At 56.4% G+C, this 9,390-nt stretch overlaps 3 protein-coding genes across 3 annotated transcripts in view; 2 read left to right on the forward strand and 1 right to left on the reverse strand.

Moving 5' to 3' along the window:
• Positions 1-242, reverse strand: part of jmjd6 (jumonji domain containing 6, arginine demethylase and lysine hydroxylase) — a 6,795-nt gene extending 6,553 nt beyond the window's left edge. The window contains exon 1 of the mRNA XM_080511351.1: positions 1-242. This exon is cut by the window's left edge and continues 117 nt beyond it. Coding sequence (XP_080367477.1) covers positions 1-12 — 12 coding nt within the window. The 5' untranslated portion in view covers positions 13-242.
• Positions 243-520: 278 nt separating this feature from the next.
• On the forward strand, positions 521-2,363 carry mettl23 (methyltransferase 23, arginine). The gene is made up of 5 exons (XM_080511360.1): positions 521-633; positions 905-1,009; positions 1,127-1,364; positions 1,516-1,600; positions 1,806-2,363. The coding sequence occupies exons 1-5, from the start codon at positions 553-555 to the stop codon at positions 1,966-1,968; spliced, it is 672 nt and encodes a 223-aa protein (XP_080367486.1). The 5' UTR covers positions 521-552; the 3' UTR covers positions 1,969-2,363.
• A 1,170-nt stretch (positions 2,364-3,533) lies between these two features.
• Positions 3,534-9,390, forward strand: part of LOC308141644 (protein CASC3-like) — a gene marked incomplete at its 5' end in the record, with an annotated part of 7,653 nt that continues 1,796 nt past the window's right edge. The window contains 23 exon segments of the mRNA XM_080511851.1: positions 3,534-3,722; positions 4,317-4,341; positions 4,710-4,765; positions 5,047-5,307; positions 5,999-6,141; positions 6,232-6,277; positions 6,279-6,398; positions 6,401-6,405; positions 6,581-6,701; positions 6,703-6,798; positions 6,840-6,950; positions 6,953-7,134; positions 7,136-7,187; positions 7,189-7,215; positions 7,217-7,469; positions 7,555-7,734; positions 7,883-7,932; positions 7,934-7,982; positions 8,079-8,224; positions 8,226-8,249; positions 8,339-8,416; positions 8,418-8,470; positions 8,908-9,012. Of these exon segments, the coding sequence (XP_080367977.1) occupies positions 3,534-3,722; positions 4,317-4,341; positions 4,710-4,765; positions 5,047-5,307; positions 5,999-6,141; positions 6,232-6,277; positions 6,279-6,398; positions 6,401-6,405; positions 6,581-6,701; positions 6,703-6,798; positions 6,840-6,950; positions 6,953-7,134; positions 7,136-7,187; positions 7,189-7,215; positions 7,217-7,469; positions 7,555-7,734; positions 7,883-7,932; positions 7,934-7,982; positions 8,079-8,224; positions 8,226-8,249; positions 8,339-8,416; positions 8,418-8,470; positions 8,908-9,012 (2,372 nt within the window).

Here is a 9,390-nt window from a genome sequence, read left to right on the forward strand (position 1 = left end):
CTTGTGGTTCATCCCTCGTCCCGGTCGGTCCGCTAGCTTCCAGCTAACCCGGGGCTGCTGCCGCCGCGCCGACTCATCCACCGGCTCCCACGCTGGCCTCCGCTGTCCGCGGCTCCACGCACACACACGGCCCCGCTCCGGTGGGGCGACCCAGGCGGCGGCGGCGGCTTCCTGCCCGGTGAGCTCCGGGTAAAAAAACACCGAACGGGGCTAACCGGAGCGGCTAGCGAAGCGGCGGCGGAACACAATGCTTCTGCGCGAGTGACTGACACACAGAGGGCCCGCCCCCCCCTTCCAAGGCGGTATCGACAGCTCATTGGCTGCGGCGTTCACGCGTACCCAGACGCTGATTGGCCAGGCGCCGTGCGAACCTTCCCGCCCAGGGATTTCATTGGCCAGTCGAGCGTCCGCCTTGTGTGTCATGCGGAAGTGTCGCGACACGCTTTTAAAAGGCGGCATGGCGGCCGGTGGACTTTGTGAACTCTTCTGCTTTTTTATGGTTTTATTGAGGATGGCGTGATGATAAAGTCCGTGAAAGGGTGAGCCTGCAAGATGGAGCAGAGCGGCGCTCTCAGACTGTTCACCTTCAGAGAGGACAGGAGCCAGGAGAGCCTCACGGTTTCCATCCCAGAGGTGTGTTTCTGCACCGTTTACACTAGTAAACACACACACACACATGCAAATCACCGTGTGTACGCACACACACCTGAAGATCATTGTACACAAATGCACACACACACACACACACACACCTGAGGCTCGCTGCAGAATAAAAGCGGCAGCCATGTTGCATGTTAGCAATGCCTCTCCTGGACACTAAGTGGCAGCAGTGAGTCAGTGTAGTTTGATATTTACTGTGTGTGTGTGTGTGTGTGTGTGTGTGTGTGTACGTACTTGTATTCAGGTTCTGGACCCTCAGTTTGGCATGTACGTGTGGCCCTGTGCGGTGGTGCTGGCCCAGTATGTGTGGACCCACAGGGAGAAGCTGAGGGGCCGCAAAGTGCTGGAGGTGAGAGAACTCTACGTCACAGCACCCCCTGTGGGCACAGAGTGCACTGCACTGGTGACGCATTGGGTTTTGCCGTGTTGCTTCTACACGGATCTAAATGATTCCCCGTGTGTCCAGCTGGGTGCAGGTGTGAGCCTTCCAGGTGTGGTAGCGGCTCGCTGCGGCGCTCACGTGACCCTGACGGACCGCTCTGATTGGCCGCCGTGTCTGCAGAACTGCAGGCGGAGCTGTGAGGCTAACGGCCTGCGGGGGGTGGGGGTGGTCGGCCTCACGTGGGGGGAGGTCTCCCCGGATCTCCTGCTGCTCCCCGAGGTGGACGTCATCCTCGGGTCAGACGTCTTCTACGAGCCCGAAGGTGAGCCAGAGGTCAGTTGGATGCAGATTAGTTCTGTGTGATGAATATGGATGTTGGTTCCATTAGTCGTTTCATGAATGCATCATGTGTTGCCATGGCGACCAGTGTGCAGGACTACCAACAGTTGCGTATTGTGCTTCTTCCGTTTCAGACTTTGAGGATGTGTTGCTGACGGTCTCCTTCCTGCTGAGGAGAAACCCCCACGCCGAGTTCTGGACCTCCTACCAGCTGCGCAGGTTTCACAGTTTCCATGCTTTGTGGTCGTGCGGTGGCGGAAATCTGCTCCGTCCTGCAGGGGGCGCCGCTTCTCCACCGGCTGCAGAGCGCAGGAGTGGTCCTGCTCTGGTCCGTGTGGTTTGTCGCCTCCTGCAGGCGATGGGAGGAACAGCCTCAGCCTCAGCCTCAGCCTCACCCTCACCTTCTTCTTCTGTGGTGTTTCAGTGCAGACTGGTCGATGGAGGCGTTGCTGCACCGCTGGAAGCTGCGCTGCGTAAACGTGCCGCTGTGCCAGTTCGACGCCGACGGGCCTCGGCTGGCCGCCTCCAACCTGCCGGGTCGTCACAGCGTGCAGATGATGGTGGTCAGTCTGAGGGCGGGCCGCTGAAACAGGAAGTGCATCACTTCCACTCCTTCCTCCTCCTCTTCATGAGCACTGGAGGGAGACTGCCTGCGTTTCTGTCGTCATGGCAACGGTGAACACATCGCATCGTGGTTCTGCAGCGACTTTGGGAAGAGTTGATGTAGTTGGGTTACGGTTACCATGGAGACAATAAACATGTTGAATTTAGTGTCCTGCACGGAGCATAAAAGTCTCTAACAGGCTAAATATTCATAATGCGCTACTGATGGGATGACGGCGGGTGAGTTTCAGTGAAACGTCCTTTTTATCTACAATTTTATTTATGCGTTTTGCGGATGTGAGGGAAGCACGGAGGACATTTAACGGACGAGCAGCTCCGTGTTTTTGTGTTCCAGCTTGATCTTTGTCAGAAAGTCGTCACATGGAGAGAGAAGAACCTGCTGCACCAGCGCTGCAGGAGACACTTTTTTTTTTGTAAATGTAGAATAAATGATCAAATGACTTTTATCCAACAGAATTTCTTCCACGTCTTTGAACAGGTTCAATTCCATTGTATTTTACTCGTTCTCTCAGATCCCTCCTGAAATATTAACATTCCTTTCCCTTTTTCTTTACCAAATATTACCAGATGATTTCTGAGATTTTCTTTTAAAGTTTGGATATCGTCTTTGTGAAACACTCAGATTCTGCTGCAGATACAATAATTTGCAGAATTCCTGTCTATACATTCTACTTTTTCTGGACCGAGCAGAAAGGCCGAGGCCTCCGACGGGTTGTAGGAATATCATAGAGCGATCAAACCAAAACTAAATTGTTCGTAACATCGAGACCTAAGAATCACGCACCGATACCCCAGACCTGAAAGCTGACAGGAAGTCTGCAATTAGGAAGAATTCATTTGACCCCTTAAACATGCTCACCAAATTCGCCACACTCAACACTGGATAAAAATACAAGCACATGTTTAAAATGAACCCCCATAGTGCCAAAATGTGCATTCTAGCGCCACCTACAAACACCACAACTTCCACCTTAAAAAACACTGAAAAGGACAAGACGGTGTAACACGTGTGGGGAAGATTCCATTAAACGTGACTGTTTTGACGAGAGAGAACAATGTCATTTTTGTTTGTTTCCACGATTTCAAGCGACATTAATTTAGCCAGATGGAGCAAAATAGTGCGTCTGAGACGGATCCTTTATTTACGGTGGCCCTGAAGTGCAAACCACAACAACAAATCACTAAACACAACAAATTCAAAAACACAACTGCAAATTCAAAAACACGTTTTTTCATTTGCTGTTGTGTTTTTGAATTTGCAGTTGTGTTTTTCAATTTGTTGTGTTTTTCAATTTGCTGTTGTGTTTAGTGATTTATTGTTGTGGTTTGCACTTCAGGGCCACCGTATCTATTGATCCCCGTGAGAAACTCACACGAGCAGCGTTCAGATCTATTGGAACCATAAAGGACTATATCGATAGCTTCCAGCAGGTGGTGCTGAAGAGCTCCGCGGCGTCTCGCGCCACCGTAAGGCTCCCCACGAAGAAGAAGCCCTCATCACTTCCGCCTCCACCACTGGCATTCTAAGATGGCGGACCGGCGGCGAAGGAGGAGGCGCGCGTCCCAGGACAGCGAGGACGACGACGAGTCCGGGTCGGGTTCGGACAGCGGGAAGTCCGGGTCGCCGTCCACCAAGGCCCGGGGCCGGGAGCCGGTGGAGCCGGTGGAGCCGGTGGTCACCCGGACCGAGGCCAAGACCGACGTGGAGTCCGAGTGTGTGAGTGGCTAAGAGGGGTCGGGCTAACTGTTAGCTCCGCGGACTCCGAGCTTCGTGTCCCGGCCCCGGGAGCCGCGGGTCTCCCGGCGGCTCTCGTCGCTTCCAGCGGGGCCTCCGGCCGTCCGCACCGCGGGGAGTTGATCGAATGTCTGATCGACGTTCCGGTTTCTCCACACGAGCGGAGCGATTCGGCTGCTTGTGTTCAACAAGTTAGCAGTTTAGCCGGCTTTTATCCTCGTTATTCCGGCGTGACCCGGGTTAAGTCATCAGAGTTAGCCAGTCTGACCCGGGTTAAGTCAGCACAGCTAACCAGTCTGGCCCGGGTTAAGTCGGCACAGCGGACCAGTCGGATCGAGGTAACCTGGTCAGACTGCTGAGTTACACTGTTTGACTGAAACAGTTCTAGGATCAGTGATCTGGGTCACCCGGTGATGGGGTCTGTTGTGTTGGAAGTGTAAGAACTGATTCCAGGTCACATGATAAATCAGCAGGTTGAGTATTGACCTCTCGTGGATCAGCTGTTTCCTCTGATCCTGGATCAGTTTGAGAAGAAGCAGCTCTGATGAACTCTTGTGTTTCTGGTCTTTGTTGCAGGAGAGTGAAGACGGCGTTGGCGAAGGTGAGCAAAGCGAATTAAATTCATTTATAATGTCTTAACATGTCATTTTGTACCGATTGGAAGCCTCTAATTCTTTATCTTTAAACCAGGAATTAGTTATTCATGTTTTATAGATGTCAAATAAACCCAGCTAATCCAAATAAATCACTGCCAGGCTGAAGTGGATCACATGAATAAATCCTCCTGTGATGAAAAGCTTCAGTCTATTTGCACAAAGAGTTAATAAAGCATCTCGTCTGAGAGGAGTTGTTTTATTATCATTTCAACAGATATAATGATGATTTCAAATTCTAGTTGCTGTAGTAAATCTACAATTCAATCTGTTAACGAGGCAGTAAGATAATGATGCTCTCTCTCTCCCCCCCCAGCTGTGCTCTCGGACTATGACAGTGCAGATCCAGAAGAAAATGCCTCTCACTCGGAGGTAAACAAGTGTGTGTGTGTGTGGTAAATGTAGGCGGGGCTTAATCACTTAACGCTAATTAACTGAGTTACACAACAACTCACCGCTCACACTGGTGGATCTGAAAACCACAACCTCCCACATATATCCAATGATGGAGCTGCTCGCTGCAGTGCATCATGGGAGTTTGTGTTTGTGGTGTTTTAGGTGTAATTACCAGGGTGATGTTAGGTTTGTTGTGTTCTGGCTGCGATTAGAGAAAAGTAACTATCGTCACCATAGCAACATACTGTGTTCTTCAGGGAGGAGAGGAGGAGGAGGAGGAGGAGGAAGAGGCCGAGCCGTACACCGACGAAGAAGCTCCACCTGCAGCCGGCGAGCCTCCGCAGCCTGCTGCTGATGGAGACACGGAGGAGCAGCAGCAGGAAGGAGGAGAAGAGGAGGAGGAAGAGGAAGAGGAAGAGCAAGAGCAAGAGGAGGGAGACGGCGGGAAGCTAAAAGAGGAGAGCAAAGCGGAGGAGAAAGGAAACCTGGCCGGAGAGAGGCAGAGTGGCGACGGACAGGTGAGGCGCTGACGCCAACGTGATGCCGACTCGGCAGAAGATGCCGCATTGGAGTGACGCGACGTCGTGACGTGACGTGATGTCGTCATGTGACGGCGTCACGTGACGTGATGTCGTCATGTGACGGCGTCACGTGACGTGATGTCGTCATGTGACGTGGTGACGCGACGTCGTGACGTGACGTGATGTCGTCATGTGACGGCGTCACGTGATGTGGTGATGCGACGTCGTGACGTGACGTGTTGTGCCGTCACATGACGACATCACGTCACGACACGTCGTCATGTGACGTGACGCGTGGCGTGACATCGTCATGTGACCGTGTGACGTGACGTCGTCATGTGAAGTCGTGACGTGATGTGATGTGACGGTGCAACGTGACGTTGTCATGTGACGTGTTGTGCCGTCACATGATGACATCACGTCACGACACGTCGTCATGTGACGTCGTGACATGATGTGACGTGGCGTGACGTGACGTTGTCATGTGGTGTGACATGGTCGTGTGACGTGACGTGACATCATGATATGACGCCGTGACGTCACGACATCGTGATGTGACATCGTGGTAAGACGTCATGATTAGACGTCCGTGATGTGACGTCGTGATATGACGTGGGTGACATCCGTGACGTCGCCATGCGACGTCGTGACATCGTGGCGTGACGTCATCATGCGACCCGTCCCGCAGGAGTCCACAGACGACCCGGAGACCAAAGCAGGAGTCCGGCAGAAGCTCGACGACGACGAGGACAGAAAGAATCCGGCCTACATCCCCAGGAAGGGTCTGTTCTTTGAGCACGACGTGAGGGGCCACCCCCAGGAGGAGGAGAGGTACCTCGCCGCCTCGCCACGCCGCCGCACCCCCACGCGACGCCAACCCTTCAACTGTCTTGACGTGGTGCGTTTGGTTCTTGTGCTCAGGCCCAAGGGCCGGAACAGGAAGTTGTGGAAAGACGAAGGCCGCTGGGGAGCACGACAAGTTCCGGGAGGAGGAGCAGGCACCCAAGAGCCGCGAGGAGCTCATCGCCATCTACGGCTACGACATCCGGAACGGCGGCGGCGGAGAGCGGACGTACCGACAAGCGCAGGGCCCAGGTAGGAAACGACGCCCTCTGGTGGCGGAAACGATGAACAGCAGACGTTTCTATTCCTTTGAGGCTTTCAAACGTCGTGACGTGAAATGGACAGAAGCTCAGTCTGGACCCACGTTTAGGGTCGAGAGTTCGATTCCCAGGAGACGCCGACGGTCTTGTTTGTGTGTTTTGTTCAGGCAGAACTCGTCTCCCGGCAGAGACAAGCGATGGAGGGATGGAGGAGGAGAGCGACCGGTCCGGTCCTGGCACAGCTCGGGAGGAGGAGGAGGAGGAGGAGGAGGAGGACCCCCTCCACCGAGGAGGAGCTCCGCCTCCCCCTTCCTCCATGCCCCCTCTCTCCGCCGCTCAGCGCGGCGGCCACCCCTCCAGACCCCCTCCCCCCCGCAGCCGACCCCCGCCCACCAGGGCCCGATGCACCTCCCGCCCGCCTCCCAGTACCGGAGCGCCGAAACCAACGCGCCCTACATGCATTCCCGAGAGCGTCCCGGCCCCAAGGGGCCGCCGGAGCCCGACAGGGCCGCGTCCGGCAGAGGGGGGCGTGGCGGCGGTTACGCGGCGGGGCAGGGGGGGGGCCCCCCCCGGTGTTCATCGAGGACATTACGGTGAGTCCGGGAGGAGGCGACGACCCGGAGCACACGGCGCCGCCCCCTCAGCCGGGCGGGTACTCGTCGGCGTCGCCGCGGCGGCAGCAGGAGCAGCGGGGAGAACGGCCCGCATCCTCCTCCGGCTCCGCCCCACAGCCCCCCCGCGGCCAATCGGGAGGCGTCTCCTCCCGCCGAGCGCCCCGGTTGAGAGGAAGTCGTACGCGCTGGGCCCGCAGGACTCGATCCCGGCCCGCGGACCTGGGCAGCAAGCAGGCCTCCGTGGAGGAGTCTGCCGCCCCCGGCAACCGCGGGGGGGCAAGAGCTGGGCGGGGAGGAGACTGTGGGAGTCAGCCAGGAGGAGGAGGAGGTGGAGGAGGAGGAGCAGCGCTGACGGAGCTGGACCAGGACGTGGCTCGTCTCAACCTCGGCGGACAGAACTGGAGTCCCAACCCGACCACCTTCATGCGGTCCGAGCTCAGAGGTCAGTGAGACGCCCGGCGTCCGGTCCGTCCCTCGGTTCTGGGCGGATGACGTCACCCCCCCCCCGATTCTTTTCCCGTCCGCAGGCCTCCCCAACCCGCTGCACCTCCCCCGCCGCGCCTCCTCAGTTCCCAGCATGGAGGAGATGAACGTGGCGTCCGGCCGAGCCAAGCGGTACTCCTCCCAGAGGCAGCGCTCCGTCCCCGAGCCGGCGCCGCCGCCCCCCCTCCACCTGGGGGTGATGGAGGGACACTACTACGAACCCAGTGAGTCGATGTCGCACGGCCTGTAGGTACCGAGGCCGGCCAGCAGGGGGCGGCAGAGTGTGTGAGTCAGAGCACCGCCTCCTGCAGGAGCTTCTGGGAAGCTGACTGTTTGTTCACACCCCCCCCCCCCCCCCCCCCCCCCCCACAGTGTCATACCAGGGACCAATCTACACTCACGGTGAAGGCCCCGCCCCCCTCCCCGCCGCAGGGCATGCTGGTCCAGCCGGAGATGCACCTGCCCCATCCAGGTCCAGTTCCCCCCCCCCCCCCCCCCCCCCCCCCCCCCCCGTGAGTTTTAATGAGTCCTGTCCAACCGTCCACTCACCTGTGCCCCCCCCCCGCAGGTCTCCATCCCCACCAATCGCCAGGCGGCCCCATCGCCAACACCGCCATCTACGGGGGCCCACCGGTATCCCTGTCGCCGGGGCAACCGCAGCAAGCTGCTCCCGCCTCCTTCTACCCTCCGCCGGGGGTCATGCCGTTCCCGTACCCCCACCATGTACCCCAACCCCCAGGTACTGCGTCTGTCTGGGTGATATGAAGCTGTGTGTGTGTGGCTTGATGGTAACCCCCCCCCCCCCCCCCCCCCCCCTCCCCTCTCCAGCCTCAGTCCGGTCAGGTGACGTACGGAGGAGTGACGTACTACGACACGGTGCAGCAGCAGGCTCAGCCCAAACCGTCGCCCCCCCCGACGCACCTCCCAGCCCGTCACCTGTGAAACCCCCCCCTCACAGAGGTGCCCTACGCCTCAGAGTGACCCCACCCCCCCACCACCACCACCACCACCAAGTACCAGCCTCTCTGTGACCCCCAGCAGCACAGGTGAGACCACACACACACACACACACACACACACTCTTTCACTGATGATCAGGTTTCTTATGTGTGGTATTCTTCTTTGTAGTAGCAGGTGGGGGGGGGTGGTGAGGAGCTGCAGTACCCAACAACGGCCACAGAGGGCGGAGAAGGACGGATGTGCGGAGCTTCACTGCTGGATGAAGATATTTTTTTTTTAATGTTTTCTTTGTTGGGACTTTGCACATCCATTACGTCGACCCGTTCCGATCCCCCCCCCCCCCCCCCCCCAGTGCGTCTCTGGACGCGTCCACAGCAACTGGATCACAAAGTCCGTTGCGACTGAACTCCTGACATCACTTCCTGTGGCCTGTGAAGCTCCGCCTCCACGGACGGCGACCGGAGAGCGGCTGAGTTTAATGAGCTGGTCGGGAAAATCGGCCGTGGGCGACACGACCCGGGGGAGGAGCCGGGGTCGGGTCTGTGAGGCGTTCAAAGACCGTTAGAAAAATACAAACTCTCCTTCTTGTCAGACGAAAGTGATAAAAGCTGTTTATACACACAGTTCTATAATTGTTACTGAGAACAGATTATTAGCGAAGCGCAGGAGTGTGGCTGTAACAGAAGAAATGGTTTATTTTCACCCTTTATTTTGTTTGTTTGTTTTTTTTAAAGAGCTTGTTTGGTTGTCATTAACAAACCGTTTTATTTGTTGTGCATAAACATTTCAGCCGGAAGCTGTTTTCACCCTTTTTTTTCTTTTCCATCTTTTCATTTTGTTTTCAAGTATCTGATGAGAAATCTGAAAATTTCAAGTCAAATTAAAGTCGGGTTTTTTTTGTTGTTGTTGAATTCAACGTC

The sequence above is a fragment of the Blennius ocellaris genome (assembly GCF_963422515.1).
Source record: "Blennius ocellaris genome assembly, chromosome: 16".
Lineage (NCBI taxonomy): Eukaryota > Metazoa > Chordata > Actinopteri > Blenniiformes > Blenniidae > Blennius > Blennius ocellaris.